Source organism: Atractosteus spatula, chromosome 3, assembly GCF_055471065.1.
Source record: "Atractosteus spatula isolate fAtrSpa1 chromosome 3, fAtrSpa1.hap1, whole genome shotgun sequence".
In the NCBI taxonomy this organism is placed as follows: Eukaryota; Metazoa; Chordata; class Actinopteri; order Semionotiformes; family Lepisosteidae; genus Atractosteus; species Atractosteus spatula.
In genome coordinates, this window is record NC_142708.1 from 49,830,549 (window position 1) to 49,852,173 (window position 21,625).

At 36.0% G+C, this 21,625-nt stretch overlaps 1 protein-coding gene across 1 annotated transcript in view; it reads right to left on the reverse strand.

The window, feature by feature from the left end:
• The window catches only part of psd3l (pleckstrin and Sec7 domain containing 3, like), a 231,074-nt gene that overhangs the window by 11,568 nt on the left and 197,881 nt on the right, over nt 1–21,625 (reverse strand). Inside the window, exons 12-15 of the mRNA XM_088910121.1 lie at nt 20,462–20,532; nt 3,798–3,955; nt 2,549–2,693; nt 746–889 (exon numbers count right to left, since the gene is read on the reverse strand). Of these exons, the coding sequence (XP_088766247.1) occupies nt 746–889; nt 2,549–2,693; nt 3,798–3,955; nt 20,462–20,532 (518 nt within the window). The remainder of the gene's footprint in view (nt 1–745; nt 890–2,548; nt 2,694–3,797; nt 3,956–20,461; nt 20,533–21,625) is intronic.

The window sequence follows — 21,625 nt, forward strand, 5'->3', positions numbered from 1 at the left end:
ATGCAGTTTTCTCTCAGAAAGGATTTTTTTTTTCCAGGTAAGGGTAAACTCTATCTGCTATTGTTATTAATATCATGAGCCAGCAGGGGGCACCCTTCCCATGGACCATAATTTCCATACCAATATCCCAGTATTTTTATCAGGGATACTGTGCTGTAAGAGAAGCCACCATTTGGATGAGATATTAAACCAAGTTCCTAGAACTTGGTCATTATAAATCTTACGGCACTGTTCGTAAAAGTAGAGGTAATGGATTAACTCTGGTAACGTGGCTAAATTCAATTCTGTGCTTACTCAATAACTTGCCACTAAAGGTCTGTCTTAATTCAGCTGCTGGGGCAATTTCTCACCTCTTCACCTAATATCCATCAGTGTAGTGGAGGCTACATTTCAGTGGCAGACAAAGAAGACAAAGTGGGCCTGGGTCATATTTGTGAAGGATAAAAAGTGTTATATAGTATTATTATTTATAAAGCATTGTGAAATGTTACCCATCCTTCAGCATGGCGCATAGAGCAAACAAGCTGTATGTGAAGCTGTCAGAGCACTTCTCCTGTGATTGTCACATGAGATGTCAAAACCTATGATATGCCTTCTGATGTCAGAACATATCAGTTTATGGAGGACAGCAAAGAAGAATGGTCAATGTTTCTTCACAAGTAAAGATAATGTGAAATGAGCTGTCATTTGTAGCTATGTACTGCTTGTGTTTTGCCTTTCAGTCTGCATTTACATTAAGACGTACCTCAAACTCCAGGTAGTGCTCCTTGAGTCTGTACTCATCAATCTCCTTGGCTTTGACCTTCTTGTCTGGGGGGTATGATCTGTGCTCAGCCAGCTCAGTGGAGATGTGTTTCAGTTTGGCCTCATGGGACTTCAGCTGTTCGTCCTGCGAGAGAGAGACAACTTCATTCAGCTCGAGGATATAAACACTTTGTTTTACAAGGAGATGAGACTACTGGTCATTAAATCTCTTTTAATTGAAAGATTCAAGTAATCTTAATGGCACATTTCTAATGTACTTGTGCAATGTGTTTGTCAATAAGACAGTATGGAAATGATGGATCACTAACTCAAGGGGTCAGAGGTTCCAGAATATGATTTTAAGATTTAACTTTGTTATAAGTTAGGTTACATCATTTTTATTCATTCCACAATGTGTGTTTTCTATATAGCAGCTGAGTTTCTCGTTTCTTTATGTTTTGACCAATTCTCCTACATGCCTGTAGAAAAGGCTTGTGTGCAGATGATATGTGACACTGCAGTAACTAACTTTCTGAAAAGAAACTCTGCATATACTATCACGTTCTAAAATAAAAATACGTAAAAATCATTATTCAGGGGCAAAATGTCTTTTGTTCACAACTTTACAAATGTACCTCATAATGTAACTGCTCTGTGAACTAATGCTTGATTATATATTTGTGAGTGGCCAAAAAGCTAAAAACAAAGTGTTAATGCACACACCTGTATGAAAATTGTATTAAAGATAAATAGGTTATGGTGATATAAATAAATGGCTTTTGACAGCAAACTGCTACAGCCATTAATCTAGTACAAAGTTCCCCAATGGTCTTTATGTTGCTAAAAATGTAATGTTTTTAAAGAATAAATCATTTGAATTACTGTACTTGTCTGATGTTGACAAAAAAAAAACATAACTAAGAACATTTCATAATTTTTCATAAGGTTTTTTTTAAGGCAAGCAAGTAAGGAGCGAAATGAGAAGACAATCTTCTCAAAACAATACTTAAAAACCCCAAAGAAATGTCTGAATCATGAAGTCTGAACTTACACTGGTAATTTATTTAAAGATAGATTTATTCATTGAAGGAATTTATATGCTATATTCCCAGATTGATGTTTTGGTTCCAGTAACCACATACAGCGAAGAGTAAATATATTTGCGGAAGTATAAAGTAAATGAAATTCCAATTCTTAAAACTGCAATAGACAAAAGTCATTTCTTTTTTCTCTAGGTAATAACCTGTCCCCTATCCAATTATATCTAACTTTTTTAATTATACAAAAATAACATTTGGAGCCAGTTATTGTCATAAAATCTAAAAAAAGCTGTAAGGCTGTAAAATGCTGGAATGTCTGTCTTCTGGTTTTGCATACCACACTAGGAAAAGTGGTCCTACAGTACTGTATGTGACAGAAAATGTTGCATTACCGCAGAGCACTTTACAAGACCTGCATATTGTCCCTTGACACTCCAGATTTCCATTTTTAACAAAGGGATGCATGCCTGTTGATGCTCAGAATACAAATTTAATTTTTGCCTTTCTATTGTATAGCACTGTTTAACTGAAAGATCTTTTTTTTTTCCCCGGAGTCTTTCTTTTCTGACAATACCTCAGAGGTGAATCCTACTTTTTACATTTTCAAAGCACGAAGCAATGAATTTAGATGAGATACCAGCTTGTATAACCAATCAATACTTTATTAGTTCTCCGGGTGTGCGACGTGAGAGTGCTGGAAGAAATTGAACTGCAACACGAATCACTGCCGAGGAGACATCAAAAACAGGAAAACAGTATCTTACATGTGACATTCTCGTTGTGGTTGCAGGTAGTAGAGGGCGGCTGAACTTTTTCTGGGAACCAATTGCAGCTGGAAATGAGGGTGCAGAGAACAAGGCTGCTACTGAATTAATCTTTCTGATCCAAGATTCCATTTCATCTGGGCTCCTAGAAGCGAAGGGTAGAAAGACAGTGGAGTTGAAAAGCTCAATATTTCAGATAATCACTGGTATAAGAAAAGTATACTCTTCATTAAGAATGATTCTAATGGTTGCTGCAGTAGTATTATTTCAATACATGACTTCAACAGTGTAAAACTGAGTGCTACATTTTCATTCTTATTTTTCCACAAACTGTAGTAAGTAACAAATGAAAGAAGTCAGGAGGCATGGTTGCACAGTTTTTAGCCTCACAGCTCTGGGGACCTGGGTTCAATTCCAGACTCGGGATGCTGTATTGGAATCTGTATGTTCTCCCCGTGTTTGTGTGGGTTTTCTCCATGTGCTCCGGTTTCCTCCCACAGTTCAAAAACATACTGGCAGGTTAACTGGCGTGTGTGACAACTGGCCCTGGTGTGAGTGGGCGCATGTCTCTGTCTGTGTCTGTGTGTCATCCCTGTGATGGACTGGCGTCCCATCCAGGGTGTACCCTGCCTTGCGCTCACTGCTTGCCAGGATAGGCTCCGACTCTCCCGCAACCTTGAATTGGAAGCGGTAAGAAAATGGATTGATGGATTAAAGAACTATAGTATTAGATCTATACATCTTGCATTCAAAGAAAAAAATAGCTCATACAGTGAATCGATGTTGCCAGAAAAGGAATACAGTTCCCAGAGCTTGAACCTCTTTCCATTTGGATTAAAGTCACAAAGCTAAATTAGTAGGAAGTGCCAAGAGACGAGAGATGGAAAGATACTTTTCAGAAAATACATTTTAAATAATGTTAATTAAAAAACAGGGCATAGCAGTGAATACACTGCATCTTCTGGAGAAAGGCAGTGCTGTGACTCTTCACTCCTAATTCAGTTGTGGAAAATGATATCTCAAGAGAGCTGTTTCATTGCTAAGCAATTTTATTACTTATTCGTTGAGTACCACAAAAAACATTATGAAATAACAATGGGAGCCTGACATGGCTAATGGTTGTGATAAATGTGTTTTCGTTTTATTTTAACCAGAGCATGAAATTAGATTTCTTCAAGCAAAGTTCCTTAATCTCCCCATACACATGCACAGCAGTGGTAAATTGGCCATGAGATAACAGTACACTTACTGTGCTTGGAAGAGGAAGACTCTCCAATCAGCCGTTTTGAGCTTCAGCACATTGGGTCTCTTCTCGTAGTCAGTTGCTTTGATGGCCAGTGCGTGATGCACACTGATGGCGTTCTTAAGGTCTTCATCTGATAAGGCTTTTTCTGGTTTATACTCACCCTATGCAGAACAAAACAAAAAATCAATCAGTCACCCACTCAACCAATAGGACTTTACTTGTTAATTTGACAGTTTCATCTACATGAGCTGCTAATTTGTAGTGACTGTACTGTAATTAGCTGATCTTATCCTTTTTATTTCATTCTTTATATTTCTCTTATATAAAAAAGGAATAAATGTTTCATGACTACAACAGGTTCTTCAATTTGTAGGGATTTTATAGTCTTAAGAGTCTGTAGTCAGGTGAGGTCAGGCTCATTGCATTGTGTGTTCTCACTCCAGCATGGCATTTTGTTTGTGAATACTGATTCAGATATTCCAAATATCCATTCAACAGAAAAATCAACATCACCTAAAGAGAGCTTTTCTGGTCTGTTCAAACTGAAGTGGAAAAACAATTCTACCAGTATGACATGGTTTCAGAGAGGCTCTGGTAATAGAGGTAGTCTAATAATAATTCATGCAAAAAGTCAGGCATCAAGGCAGTGGGAGGTTTGTGCTGAATCTGAGTGATTGATATTAATCTAACCTGTGGCTTGTATTAGGGTGTCATTATTTATTGGTTAACACCACAAATGCAGAATCTACCTGTAATGAATATTCTTTGTTAATGACAGACCTACATCTGTTAACAGATGCTTACATCTTTCATTGCCTTTGACATACGTGACCTGACATGAAACAGTCAGCTTTTCAAGATTTGGATGGCAGCTCCTGCCATTTTCCCCAAACATCTTTCAGAATTATTTAGACAAAAACCATCAACCATGAGCGATATAATTAAATAGAACAGACTGTACACTGCTCAGCATCAACATTTACTACACTACTCACTTTGGATCGATGGGATAAAACAGCTGTACGCTATTTATCCCAAGTCTCCTGTCCTTAGTGACCTACTTTCTGAAAGGTATTTTCTGTAGTAGTGATAAATTGGCCTTGTAATAGTACTGGTACTTTACATTCCTCTACATTTATGACATAATGTAAGCTGTGCAGTGGATGCTAAATATAGCTGAATATGTGAACATAATTTCCACACTACCTTTGACTTTGTAAGGTACTGTAGCAGAGAAGGAATACTAGCAAAAATGGCGGAATAAAATAGGTAACATTTAGATTAAGTGAACTGCTTTAGATAAACACTAAGAACAAAATAGTCTACATACAGTACTGTACAGTGCTCAGTGATAAGGGAGTTAAAGAGATATTACAGGCAGTTAGCGACCTATGGGAATAACAAAAATGGAAGAAACATGAAGGAATATTTTTCTATTTTGAAAGAGAAAGAAAAGTTTGATTTACAAAAACATCATGACACAAGACTCAAATCTGGTCTTGTGAATCACAAACTGTAACTGCATGTTTTTTTTCTTACAAATAAAATCCTGAAATGAAAGTCTAGCTGAGCACATTTCTAGAATAAGTTAAAGCTCTTTGACTAGGATAAAGTCAAGATCAATGGGTCTCCAAATGCTTGTAGAGGAGATCAAGTAACTAAAGTTACCAAACACTGCAGTTCCTACTACCGAACTCCCTAATTTTTATTTCTGATATCCACACCCTTGCTGGTTTTCCATGCCATCTCACCTTAATTAGATGATTGAAGCCTTTCTTGATCTAAGAAGTTGCTTAAAATGAGTTTTTTACTTTTTGTTTCTGCGTGGTCTGAAATGGTGAGGTCCCCCGGTTTCTTTCCAACTAAGCAGACACCAAAAAGAGTTTGATTCTCCAGAACTCGCTACACAGTCCATCTGCTAACGCAGTCTTTGAATCACAGAGCACAGCTTGTGAGGGAAAACATGGCAACATCAGAGACCTGGACCGGCCAGATGACTATCCTGCAAATCGTTTCTAAACAGATAATCTCTTGGGTGTGCAATGGGCACAAAACAGAGCCTGTAAAACACATGCAGCTAAGTGGGAAAACCTGAAGGGTAAAAGCAATCAAGATAAAATATTTGTATACTGCATAAGAACACAACAACTTTACTAAATTCCTGAGTAAAACACCCCTTGTGTGATTTCCAGCTCGGGTACTAACATTTATTCATTGACAGCGTCCAAAAAAATACATGGCTTCTTCTTACTATTATTAAGACAAAAGGGGTGGATGTAATAATTGCCAAACATCCAGAGATAGAATAAGACAATTTAAAGGGAGCATTCCTGACAAAGGGCCCCTAGAAAAAGCAAAATGTGAAGAACAACTATGCAGGGGTTTGAGTTAAATTCATACAGTATTGGGAATTAAGTACAGTATATACATATAATCCAAAACTGACCACAGGTACTTGTAGCTCCACTCAAGCTGGTCAAATATATTCTCTGCATCTAAAGAACAGCACAGGTGGAGACAAAGTCTGTAATCAAGGTCTACAGCAGTGGCTCCCAGTCCTGGTCCTGGTGACCCAAATACCTGCTGGTTTTCATTTCATCCCTCCCTCATTAGATAACTGAAGCCTTCCTTGATTTAAGAAGTTTCTTCAAACAAGTCTTTACATTCTGTTTCTAGTCACAAGTTTGGGTTTTAATTTTTGCTTACAAAATGCAAAGGTTACAGCTCAAACATGTTGAAGAGCTGGGAACAAGCAGATCAAATTAATCTTATTGTTATGAAGTCAATGACGGGTTTGATTGTATATCTGAGGGCTCAGCAGGAAGAAAAACCAACAGGTGTGTGGGTCGCCGCAGTGAGGATTGGGGACCACTGGTACACAGAGAAGACAGCAAACATTATTTGAGGCCAGAATCTCCTTAACAAAGCTTGTCTGATCATGGTGAAGCAATTTGGTCGTATAGACACCTCCCACCTTAGCACACGGTTTGGTGTTCCGGCAAATCAGTAAGATGGGCCAATAACTCTCACAAAGTGTGGAATCTTTATTTTTATTTTAATAACAGGGATATAATGGCAGTATCATTATCTATCTAAATGAACCTTCTTCAACGGCCGTATGTGTCACATCAAGCAGAACTGTGGCTTAACATCAGTTCAGTTTCACTAGAAATGTAATCGGTGCCAGGGGGTTTAACCCTTATCATACAGTGAAATATCTTTCAGTGTAGGAAAATAGGTGCTTTCAGCACAGCTGCCTCTGCAGGTGAAAGACTGAGTAAATGAAGCCATTGAAGAAACCTTTTACATTCTCAAGATCAAATTACATGTCCAAACAGTATAATTTAAAATGAAATGTGAAATATGGAGTTTACAGGTAATTCCAGGAGTTACCTCTGTGCTGATCCACTGGCAGGAATACCTGCTGTACTGTATGTTCATCACTGCAGAGTCTCAAAGCTAGAAAGTGGCTGACTCGGAGTGATGTCTAAGCAATGAATTCTTTTCTAATAAGCATGCTCAAAAGAGCCAAATTGATGTCCATTTCAGCAATATTGCACATCCATACAATTCTGTGGCCAATATAGTAGAAATAATGAAGCCATTGTGTCCATAAAATATGGGGGTTATCAAGCAAGCCACTGTTAAAAGAAATTCCATCAAATCCTCAAATTACCACATCTTGCAGTAGTTGTGCAGAATTAAAACAGTTTTAATTTAAAGTTGTGCAATGTGCTGGGGGACACACACGTTTTGCCTCATCTGTTAACAATGTCTGATTATTCTGGAGCTGTATGAAAGTTTAAAATTAATTAGTTCAACCGCTTTCCTGCCATTAATCTCTTAAATGAAGAAGGCTGGTCTACCTCCAACTATGCCAATGTTCAAACACTTCAGATATGTTACCTTAGTGTTGAGACTTACTCTTTCTTCATTACATGTCATCATGGTAAATAAATTTAATAATTCTAATATATTTTTAAAAAGGCAAATGCTGACTTGAACTCACAGACTCTTTTCCCTAATTCTCTTCTAGCTAATTCATCTCTAGAATAAAAATTATTGTTTTCAAACATCAATATTTTAAATTCTATTCCGCCCCCTTCTCCATCATTAGGGTATTGGGATTGCATTCTGGAGTGCAATGAGTGAAGGACTGCAAAAATGCATTACATTTTAAGCAAATTAATAAATAGAAATAAATATATACAATATGGAAATACATTTACAAAATGTGTTCACAAACAGTTCTTGTACTGTGGTTTGAAAAAAATGCTTTGGGCCAAATAAGGGTGAGGTAGATGTTTGAAAAAATGAGTTTTTTTAAACATTTTAAATGATATAAGAATTACATTCAAGCACATTCAGAATGTTCTGATAGATTAGGAACTGAACCACATCATAATGAAAAATTAGCTAGAGTAAATTAGCAACAATTAAATTATTATTTCACTTCTTCAGTAGGTGGAAGTTTGTTCTTTAAAGATGACAATGTGCAGAAATGTTCATTTGAAAGAACTTGATTGTAGGGTTACTGCTGCCATCTCGCATCCCTTTTACTGTACCAGTAACTACAAAGGTACAGTATGTGGAACTGAAAATATGACTGATATTACATCATTAATCACAGAGCTGTTTTATGCAGTATTACTTAACAATACCTTTCATTATATTATGAAATTAGGGCCTGCAGAATTAACTGGGTATTATATTTTACCTGAAGGGAATGCTGCAAAGCTCAGTTGAAACATGAATATACAGTACTATACACATATAAAACAGAGACTACCGGAAGACAAGAAATTAAATTTCAGTGTTTTTCAGTATTTTCATGGATTATTCTGTTAGCAGTTGTGGCTTTTGAGCTTTTTAGGGATTACTGGGGAATTTAAGTTTGTATCTGTAACCTGGACATGCTTGGAGGTGATAAAAATCACATTTTAGATTTTTGCCAATTCATAACATTTCCAACATTTATCAGATTATTTACTTATTCATGTTAAATCACTGCCTTGTACAGACATTTACTGAAGGAAATATTCAAAGTAGGAAGATGAATGAAGTTATACTGTACATAGAACCTACCTATTGATAAAAAAGTTTTACCATGCAGACTATAACAAACACCAGTACCTTCCATTATGGGATTGGTGTCCATATTTTATATGATTGAATTTATAACACTACAATACTTAGACTAAACAATAAATATTACTGGCATAATTTTTTCACTTAATGTTACAAGCTTTTTAAAACGGTCACAAAACTGTCAGATACAGTACATCTGTTGCGTACAGATCTCTCTCCTTGTTACAGCATGTAATTAAGCATGACATTTATAGAGAGTCTTCAGTGTGGTACATCACATAAGAATATATGGGTGGTTTGCTAAGAAACAATGAATGGAAAATCTCTAAAACACCGTGAAGGATTATACTGTAGCTCCAAAACTGAGCTTCAAGCACATATTACAGAGGATCAAATATTATGATAAGATTTCAAAAACAACACTTGTGTTTATACATTATATAGAAAACAAAAGACGTGACATCTTGTACTGTATCTTTGCACTTCACAGTGCAAAAGCAGGGAATTAAAATGTAAGATAGCACAGAAAATAAAGAAAACACTTTGTGCCTAAAAGGTGAAGGCAAAAACTGAAAGGCTCACAACATGAACTAGGTATGTTAAAAAAAGTACAGGCAGTACTGCTGTCAATGGCTCAAATGGTAAACACAATTAAGCACTTTACTTTTTATCTTCACTTTCTTTGCTTTATAATCATCATTTAAATTAAAATCAGCCAAGCTATTTGCATAGCTTCAGTTACCATATTTGACAACTGATTAAATGTTCCCATCAGCTTTCAAGTCCATGTGATTAAAATAATTAAAAAAACAGTTACATTTCACAATGCAGAAATTCCTTGAGCAAAAAGAATATCAACAAGTTGATCATTGACAGCATTCTATTTAAACCTTCAACATTTTAAAAGAGACAGTCCATTAGCAAACCCAGACAGACTGCACAGGAATTGTAATCAAGTTATATGGTAAATTTAATGAAAAGAAAAACAAATATCAATTTATATTAAAGTCAGGCTGCCATTTTAAAACAAATATATCTTTAAATAATGAGGGAAACATATTTTGTATTTGTTTATTTATCTGTAAACAACCTTATGCATTTATTAATTCACTGATTGAACTTATACCTGAGTAGTTGTCCTTGCATGTCTAAATTTAGCACTGGCAATTATCTGGAATTATTAGCGATTTTGGAATCACAGTTGAGAATGATCAAACGAAGTGAAAAAGTGCCATCAATGCCCCCCATTCTAACCTATCTACTTGGCAAGACACAGTCACAATCATTTAGTGATGTGACCCAGGCTTGAACCCACGAAGTCTGGATTCACTAGACTCTAGACTTGAACTGTATTCACCATATTCATTGCCCAGTATCTACAAGCCAATGTATTAAAAGTTAGAGTCATTTTTTCATTTGCTTTGGTTTATTATAATTTCAAATTCCAATTGTGTTTACATCCATGTGCTCTCCATGTACTCAAAATGGATTTTTTGCTGATAATTTTGTATTCTCTTCATAAGATACAGGAGTCTACTTCTCTTAATGGTACAATTATATTGTTAATAAAAATTACACATTATTGCCCTATTGCCACCATCATTCTAGACAGAGCAGAACATAAAAAACAAAAGCGATACAAATACAAACTGTACCCCATTCTTGTGCCTGTTTGGTATAAAGTGCATTTGAGGTTTCATGTGCTGTCATGCATTCTTTAAGTAATTCAATTTCCAGCCCAGTTCTGTCAGAATGCAACTTAAATCATTTCCCATGTCATGAAGAAATAGCATGGGGGTTGTATTTCACTCTTATTTCGAGTTTGATTTATCAACATCACATTAAATCATTCTCTGCTGGTCTTCAGAAAATGGGAGGTACTGTAGTAAAAGATGACAAAACTGGGCAATAAACATAGAGCTGAATTTTAATATGGTACAGTATAAGGATCGTGTCAAAAACTGTGCAGATTTTTAAACACATTTGTAAAAACTGCTATCGTTTATTGCAATACTGTAAAACGTTTTATTTTGTGAATTATTCAAAAAGGCAGTACAAAAGAACTTTTCAGGAATACTACAGTGTTGAGTGACTTAACTCTTTTTCAGATTTATTCAGTTTGACCCTATTAGATTGTCCTATTATACTTTAGTGGCATTAGTTGTTTCATTATTTATTTCTAATACATTTCATTTACGTTTCACACGATAGCTGAAGTCAGTTCAATGTTCACTGCTGTAAGAAGACAATCCTTACACTTTTATGAAGCAGTCACAGGCCTGCTGTCATAACTGAACATGATAATAAAAGTCAGTCAACACATTTAATGGCTATCGCAAAGGCTCTACCCCCTCCTATTATAATCCTTTAGTGCTACCCCTTCAAGCCAACTGGATGTACTCCTCACCCCTGCCTTCTCCATTTTACAAAGCCCATTTCTCTGATCTCATGCCTCTCTGGTGGAACTAATTACCTACAGAGATCAGAACGGCTCAGTCCCTGTCCACCATCCGGCTACTCATCAAGACACAGCTGTGAACGTATTTCCATCATTAACTCCCCTTAACTGTGCATTTAACATCCACTGCTACCACCCACTATTTTTGGTTCTCACATGCTCCAGTAAGGGTACCCTGCACTAGGAATCTGACAACATCCTTATTTGTTGCTCTACGTGCACTGTGCTTGCACTATACTTGTATTCTATGCCATACAGTATATGCAGTTACCTGCATTGCACTGTAATGCACAATGTTACATTATCCCTCACTCTAGACTTGAACCGTATTCACCACATTCATTGCCCGGTATCTTCAAGCCAATGTATTACAAGTTAGCATCATTTTTTTTTTTTGCTTTGCTTAATTATAATTCTAATTTTGTTCACATCCATCCATTTTCTAACTGCTTCTTCCAATTCAGGGTCTCAGGGGGAGCCAAAGCCCACCCTGGCAAGCAACGGGCACAAGGTAGGGATACAACCTTGACAGGACTCCAGGCCATCAAAGCGCAGACACAGATTCATAAACGCACACACGCACACTGAGAGGGAATTTTCCCAAAAGCCAATTAACCTACCAGCATGTCTTTGGACTGTGGGACAAAACTGGAGCACCAGAGGGAAACCCATGTAAACACGGGGGAACATACAAACTCCAAACTGATAGCACCTCAGGAACTGAACCTAGGGCCCCAGTTCAGCAAAGCAGCAATGTGAACCACTTCTGCCCATTTTGTTAACACACCTATTAAATTGTAATTGCTGCCTATGTGACTGAATTAATACAGTAGCTAAAATGAAACCTATTGTAAAACCTGTCTCTTGGAAACTGCTTCTACACCGCTACTCAAATACGGGTTTTTTATCTATTTGTCACTAATCTCATCATCGAATTCCTGAAATCCGGCCTTGTTTCTGTAGGTTTAATGTCTGATACTATCATGCATTTTTTTAAAATCTAGACTGGAGACCCACATACTGTACGTAACACTACCATCATACAGTATTTCTAATTTGTCTTTTCAAAAAATTCTGAAATGTATAATGGCAGTTCAATTACAGTTTCATCTAAGATCTAATGAGATCTTTGAATCCTTTCTGTTGAGGTTTAGACAGAGACAAACTAGCTAGACTGTCCTTATTAAGATAGCTAATTATTTACTGTCTTCTTTGACCCAGGGTCACTTAATATTCTCTCTTTGTGGATTAAAGTGATGCTTCTGACAATATATCATGAAATCCTGTTGGATTGCACGTAAATTACCTAAGATTTCCTGGAACTTCCCCTTGTTTGTTTGGCTCCTATTTGGCTGCCAGGAAACCAATTTGCAAATCCTGGTTGCTTTAAATCTGGTGCTGTAAAACTTACCCAGGGTGTTCCACATGGTTATATGCTGGAACCTTTGTTATTTAGTATTTACATGTTCCCTCTTGGGCAGATTATTCGGCCACATGGACTGTGCTTATAACACTTAGATTTACACACAGAACATAAGTACTTTACAGACATGTAATTTTAAGACATGGATGCTCCCAAACAAATTTAACCATCAGCTTAACAAGGTTTGTGACTACAGTGTTATTATAGTGCTGAAATAACATCCTTAACAGTGTTATTTAAAGTGAATGTTAGGAAATGAACAAGGCTGTCTTTCCTCCTTCTGTGTTACAGTAAGTGCCATGTGAAGACCCTTGCTCTGTTGTTATGGTAATACTGTACATGTCTTCATTTCAAAAAGAAATAAGAATGGCTTTCAAAGGTTTCCAATTAAAATTCTGCTAAATAGTTCCAAATTATGTTCAATTCATAAACAAATTTTCTAGCTGAATTCCTGTTACCGTCTCATGGTAATATCCAAGTTTAAACTTGCAGCAAAACAAAAGCGCTTGCAATGACTGCAGTAAATAATGTGATTCCATTACTCATTCTTCTAACTCCAGAACAAATTCACCACTCTTTGATGTGAATGAGAAAGTAAATAAAAAATTGTAAGCTGTTTTACTCCAGCTGTAAAATACAGTATATTAACACCTATGTACATTAGGAACAAGCAAAGGTTTATTCCATGCTGAAAAGAGAAGAAAAGAAACATAATGTTTCGGCTGTAGAGCCTTCTTCAGGTGAAGGGTGAACCTGAAATGGTTATAGTTCTCCCTGTAGGCAGGACTTCATCTCTCCGTACTTCACACTCCAACATACAAAAACACATTAGTTCCCAGAGTATAACAAATAAATCAGACAATGCTATGCAGAGAACTAAAATCAATGGCAATAATTATTCTAGGATTAGTGAAGTTAAAAGGAAGATGCATCAATTGTAGTGAATATTTGTGCCAAAATAATGAATATATTAAACTTGAATGAGCTTGAATGACATAGATATTCATTTTCTAATCATGCAGGCTGATTTGACAATTACAATTCTACTTCCAAGCATTAAGAAATCAGATTCAGGAACAGCATTACCATAATGACTAAGCAACCATGAAAGTACGCCTTGGCTTTTTGTCTTAGAAATTGCTTTAATTCCCATATAAAATACGAACCCATCAATTTTTAATTAAAAGGGGCTCTCTTTCATATCACAAAGGCCTGAATCTAGCATGCTACCTTTCAGTTTTGCTTCTTTTCTTTCAAGTTTCAACCTTTAATGTTTAGAGAAAAACAAAAATGCAATAAAACTAAAAGAGCAATTTTCATAAAAGCTCAAGCAGGGAGTGCACGTACAACTTACTTGCATATACACATTATGTTCTACCTATGATGTATATCTATATTATGACTGATATTCACATCTAATTTGGAATAAATACATCCACTGAGCAGACCTGCCACACAAATTGTGGGATATTAAAGTCATGTGGCAAAAAGCCCATCTAGACTTGTACCATGGAATGGTGAAGAAAGCTCCATGACGGAGGATTTGTCATTGACAAATAACCAAAAGCAATTCATCTGATGCAGGGCATTAAACTGCTTAACGCAAACCTGGATACCATTTCCAGATTATTTAGTTTTAGACAAATCACTTTGTTTTTTTACTTTGTGACAACATTTTTTTCTGGTTACACTCTTTTTTGGTCATATTTGAAAATGCCAAATCCATTTTTGCTGCTGCTGAAAGACTAGGGCTGGCTTCATTACTTAACAAGAATTGGATTTTTTTTTTTTAAATGTGCTTTCTGCACCGATGCATGAAAACCCCTGTCCACATTATTTATTGTTCAACTGCTAGATTCACTGCTGGGGGAATACATCATATCAAATCTAAAAAAAGGTTGGTAGACAGAGCTTTGTTGGTGTTGAGTGACAAATTCTAAACAATCTATTTGTGATGCTTTTCCATTTAGTAAAACAAGAGGCAACAGCGAATCAAAATTAAGAAAAAAATGTCTTCACAAATGTATGCATCTATGATTATAATTAGATTCAGTCTCTCATGTCTTTTTAATATCTGTTCAAAGAAATTGTTTTGACATCATAAACCCAAAAATGTCTTTCACGGGGTCTTTATGTTTTTACTTCTTGTTTTTAAAATCCTATTCATGCTTCATAATACTATTGTCAAACCCTAGTCCTAAAGGCTCATTGTTTAGGGGGATTTAATAGGCATCTCAGGGAAACATTCATTTTGCCAGGTTAAGCGGATTTGTATTTGACTTACTGCTAGTCACTGATAACATACTGTAGATGGAACATACATTCATCATAAATGATTTAACAAATTTAAAATTGGAAATTTTGAAAGCATTTTGGAGAACGGGCTGTAACTTGACAGTCAATTCCCCAATTCATCAATGACTGACAAGGTGTTCTCGATCTTTGTTAACAAAAACACCTGCAACATGGAACTGAATTCTTAAGAGGCTAGCAACTGTAAATAGCAGCACTAGTTGCATGTTGTGTAAAATAGTAGATACCCTCAGAAAGCAGCACAGTGTCACATTGTTGACATGTTCCCTGGATAAAGAAAATGTTCAAGTCTTGCTTTAACAGCAAGAAGTGAGCTTGTTTTGTTTAAGTGTGACATGACTGAGTATGGGCACATGCACTTTTACTTTTGCTGGATGTTGAAAAATACATATGAACATATTATGGTGCACTACTGTTTTTAGGTTAAAAGATCTACCCTTGTGTTTGTTCTCTAGAAACGTGCTGCACTTGTGAAGAAAGGAACAGACCTCCTACATACAGGGATTTTTTAAAAATAAGCAACATTTTTTTTATGTTTTTAAATGTCGGCTTTAATGTTTCTGAGTTTGTGTGGGAGTTTGAGAGGGTCTGGCCCACCTCCACACAGGCAGACTTGGTTCATGCTTAATTGCAAAAAAAATATTTTTTGACACAATCCAGTCCTCAGTGATGAGGGACTAAGTGAAAAATTCACAAAGCCTTTTCCTTCATTTTTTCAGTACAATATATAACACATAAAAGGGTAAAAATATATAACATATAGACGTTGACTTAATGGAAATCCTGAATTTTTATTGCACAGTTATAGGCCCTACTTATCAAATCTGCACTAACTCCAAAATATTTTTCCACAACTTTGCTGCTAATTAAAAAAATAGTTTGCACAGTAAATCTGTTAGTATGACTGCAATTATCACATTTATTCCAGTTAAGACTGATTACATTCATTGGATTAATCATTATATAAATTAAAACACTGCATGCAACAATATACAGTAGATATACATACTGTATATACAGTAGTACATATATACATCATAGATATACAGTATATTATAATATATATATACTGTACATTACAACTATTGTAATAATAGTTTGCAGTTAAAACGCAGTTTATGAATATGACTTTTTGGTGGATACTATAACATATTATTAACATATTGTTAGAGCTAGATGGGGACTGGTTAACATCTAGTTAATATCAACATTTGGAGTTTTAGAGAATCTCAATGCAAGACAAGAACTGAGGTGTTTGAGTTGTAGTGGGACTGAGACACACTAATTCAAAGAAATAATAAGGTTTACCTTAGTTAATTAAGTTCTTGGTAAATCAACAGTCTAGAAAAATAGGAAAAATACACAGAGGATGAATGAGAGAGAGACGGACATAAAGATAAAAGAGAGAAGAGACGAATAGTGCCAGACGAGAGATCCGTTTTCGAATCAACCTTAGAGACCAGGTTCTAGTTAAGTATTTGAAAGTACTGTATCTGAACCTTGTTAAGAGAGCTAGCCATTCTGTTTGAAATTTAAAAGCGGTCTCTCCTGATTAGTGAATGCATTTTTTAGAATAAGGAGACAAATTCTTCATTTTGTATAATTTCAATTTATAGAGAGAGTTATTTAACTCTAGGTTGTATTCTGTTATGTTTAGAAAGGAGGTTTATCTCTCTTATTGGCCTGTTAGTTTCTATAGAGGCTTCTGAATACTTGGTCATAGACAGGGCTTTTTTGAGGTTGGTCAGAACATAGCCCTCAGAGACACCTTGTTTGTAACTTGTATGTTTTATCTTTATGCTGTGTTGTTTAGTGTGTATTATTCTCATTATTAAATATTTATTTATCCCAGTTTACCTCAGATTTGTTACTCCTTAACCAAAGCTGAGCCCGAGAATTAAGATGTCATGTGCCTCTAATTATACCAACCACTCAGGTATATTCTTGGCATTTTGGGGGTTGTGATTATTTATTTTAATAATTGATTATCCCACTTAGTACTTTCCATAAGACTCTAATTTGTGTACCCCCCTCTTTATAACAATATGTAATATACTGTATACAGTATACTGTATATGTGTACAGTATAACATGCCAATTACATCACTACCCAGAGACTCAAGCACAGACATCTATTGCTTAGATACTGTGGATGTTTTAGCACAGCTCCATAGGTACTCTGTGATGGGTTCTAACAATACTTAGGCAATGATCAATGCTCATCTGATCTTTTGTTAGCAGGTTAATGCTCTAGGCTTAAAGTTTGAGCAAGACAGCCATTCATTTGGGGGAGACACCTGGTACCCTGATGAACCTGGCAATGCTTTCTAAGGGGAGGACTACTAGACAAGAGAGGATCAACACACAGAACAAGGGAATACCCACAATAAAGGAGCACTTTACAATACCACTAATCGATGACAATAAGCTACAGTACAGCAATCCCATTGGACTGACGAGTCTCAATCCAGAATCCAGTTTATTAGTATTATACCCACTGGGATGCTCCACAGTCCCTGCTCCCAAGAAAAGAGAGTGTTACAGTATCAATGTTCAGTAGATGCAGGTATGTATTGACACACCCTGACATTCACCTGGAATCTCCACTACTTCTCTCTAGGATGAATCTCTGTTCAACAAACTTCAAAAGGCTATGACTGTTAAATACTGTAAGTATCATTTAATATATTTTATAGTATACTAATTTATCATTGGCATGCCAAGATATCAGGAGCTTATTGGCACATTAGCAGTAAAGTTACAATACAAATGGTATTGTCAGTTTATATTGTCTTGGTTGGTAATGCACTCCCAGTGAATGTTTTACCAAAATACAGTATAGTTTAAGGATTGTGTTGATTACTGTGAGGCAAGAACACTAACGTGGGAATTTTCCTTGTAGCGTTGTGCAAAATGGGATGCATCTGTCTAAATATATCTCTAAAGACGACAGCTTGGAAATATTTTAAAGCTACTTTCTATCCCTGTGGCAAATGTTTATTTTGTTATGCTCATTGTGTATTATATTATTCTTATCAATTGAGTCAGACAGTATGTTAGCTGTCTTCACCTATGTAAAAACAGATATTGATTTTCCATCCTTGACCTCCTGTATATAATAACTAATATTAAGGGATTTTATCTTCTAATCTATCACCATTTGTTTCTGTTTAAGATAACCCGTGAAAATATAGGTCACATAATGTACAAAGTTTCTCAGCATATGGAAACAAAAATTAATTATAAATAACAGACAGCTTTTGAATTTATTCCACTGGTTTTTAACTGCATGCACATTTTTTTTAGAAACTGTTTTCTGTCAGAAAATGAAAATTACTTTGAGAACCCTCTGAAGTACATACTGCAGCACTGTAAATTTAACTATGATGCTTTCAGCATAGAGGCATTGAACAAACTAAAAACATTTAGCATCTACAAACAAATCACAGTCCAACCACAAGCACCGCTCTCTCCAAAACATTTACAACTATTTGGAACAAAGTACAAAGCTTACAGTCTAACCAGGCGGCCTATATTTGAGACTAAATATGCAGACCTCACTATTGAGTTAACAGTATGGACTGTTACATAGCTGGGTTGGAAAACAAAATTTAAAAAAAATCTTGTACTGTAAGTCTGATGGATTTCTCAGAACCCAATGGGAACCAGGTTTTTTTAGTTTTATTTCAATCTACAAACATACTCCGAAATGCATCTCCTCCAATTCCTTTCTTCAGCCTCCAAAACAGCCTTGGGCTTAACAAAAGGAATGCTTTTTGATTTAACACAAAAATTTGGACAGTTCTTTTCTACAGTGGTGGAATACAGCTGCTTACCGACTATACAAACATATAATAAACCCCTGATGATGAAAGCGAATTGTAGGTAAATCAAAAAGTTAAGAATAATTATTTTTGCACAACAAAGCACATTTATTTTGATAACCATATTTCTTGACATCTAAAAACAGACTACAAGTCTGACATTGAAGAAAGGGGGAAGTAAAAGGCGATGGCCTTTATAGCACATCATTAATCATATTGTTGAAACTAGCAATAAGGTAAAGCCAGGGATGTTTTAATGTTGCTCAGTTCAATCCTCATTTGGAAAAAGAAAATGGCTTGCAAAGCAAACGAAAAGGAATTCCGTTACAAGGGACTGCAGAAAATTCAATTTACTGTATATTGATTATGGTTATTTTTTTGTGGTTAACACCCTGCTGATATTGATATGAAGTGTAAAGATTCCTCAGGAAGCACTTGTTTTGTATATTACAGAACACATACTGTACTGTAATATTACACATATACTATATCTAGTTAGTATTACAGCTAAACAAGCACAAACACCTTTTGATTACATGGTTTAATATCTTAGCCAAAAGGCCAGACTCTTGAATAAAAAGTCAGATATTGCATGTTATTCCCTTTCCCTACCAATTGTCTTCCTAACAACTGCAATTAAAAAAGAAACAAAAGTAGTTTCTAACTTGTGTCAACAAGCTGGTGTTACAGTACCTCAAGCAATTTGTGTGCCATTTACTGTATACAGTATATGCTGGGGGCATACGAGATGTAAAATACAGTTTGCAATTTTATTAGAGCACAAATACAAAAAAATTTAAAATAATATGAAAACATAAATGAAAGGAGGTCACCTGACCCATCATCCTCCTCCTCCTCCCAGTCCTTTGATATAAATTCTACATTTTCAACTATATAGCCAGTGATTTTGTTTTTAAGACTCTTGATCACTGGTATAAATTAGGAAGAGAATCGGCTTAATAAGGATTCAAGTAGTACTTCGCTAATTACGCAAATTAGAGGCTTTTCCTATTACACAATTTGTTTAGTACGCCTTCACCAGTTCTCATTCCACTGTATCAAATACAGAGGAGATGAAACAGTCTGCCTTGGCATCATCAGCTGGGTCTATCCGTCACAAGAAGATTTGTCCCTTAACCCAGTACTTCTTCAGGATAGCGGGACAGCAGTGATGATCAGCCACTGCTTGCCTTTGGAGATCATAATGAATAATCCCATCTGTACCAGAGCCAGCATGAGGCCAGCATGAGGCTTTTTTTGCTACCTCCATCATCTGTTGCACCGCTGACTTTCTATCTTTGCCATTGATCCCCAGCTCTCCTAATATCCTCCAAAGTGACTGGGCTGGAAAACTACGGCATCCTACAGTACCTCAACTGCAAATGACCAGACTTTCAATCTACCAGACCAGACTTAATCTACACTATCTTCAGTTCCTAACTAGACGACTGTAGCAGTCCAAGAAGTTAGTTAAGACCCAACAGGCTTTGCCTTCTAGATCCACGTTGACTAAATGTGCTTTAAAGACTCAAGCGTGATGAAATGGAATAAACATTTTTACCTTCTGCAAGTAAAGGATCATTCCTTTGAGAACAGCATAAAAGGTCTTCCACCCTCTTTTGCCTCTGGGAGCTGCAACAAACATTAAACATTTTTTTTTTACATTTCAGACATTTACATTAAAATATTAACATCACAGATTTAAACTATGAATTTGGCCTTTGTAATGCTGGATTTAAAGTAAAGTAGTAAGGGCTGTAAATGAACCATGGTGGCTAATTCTCTTAGCCCTGATTGTCTCAATAGACTTAATCCCTCATCATAAATTGTGCAATCTGTGAAAGGGAAACTGTAATGCTATTTTTATATTTCGGCGTTAGAAAGAATTATTGATGAGTACATTTCAAGCCACAATAAAAGTAAAATGTACACAGTAACTTGTGAAACCTTCAACTTATATCACAAAATCCAATTTTCAGGTATGTGAAGCACCATATTCTGCAATTCAGAATGAGGTAACAAAACTTCCAGGGAGTAGATGTGGCCCCATTACATTGTAAACAAGTGGGCTTGTGAAGACATCTCTTTTAATCCAATAGAAATATTGCTCTGGACTTCAAGACGGTTTTGCCGATAAATGGAACGTACTTGTTAACTATGCATGCAGATCATGATTGAAACTTTCTGCAGTGAAATATCTGCTGCACAACCTGTACTTGTTCGCTCTTCCATCACATTACATTCGTTATTACAGTGACTAGTGAGCAGGAAAGGCCGCTTTATGTCACAATTCTTGGCGAGACCATGGGTTTGAGACAACATGGCAAATTATAATACTTTCACAACATACATTTGTGATTAACTCGTCAAATTTTTGTCAAGTTTTTCTATACAGTCAATGAATTTATTTTGTAACCAAGATTTAATAACCAGCCTGAGAAACTGAGACTGTAGTTCCCCTTTATACCACAATGTACTGTACCGTGTTTGCTTTCCCAGTGAAAGATGTGTAACAATATTGGTCACAAATACAATACTGTACTGTATATCCTAATGGAAATTATCTTCTGACTCATTTCACCACAAACTGCATAAATCCTACACTGCTCTTTATGTTTTCCGTTCAATCTCCCCCACCTTTGAGGGAATCTAAAAGAGAGGACAGAAAGCTATGGTAATGGAGGAGAAAGTCAAGTGCATAGCAACAGTCTCTTTGGCCTACTTC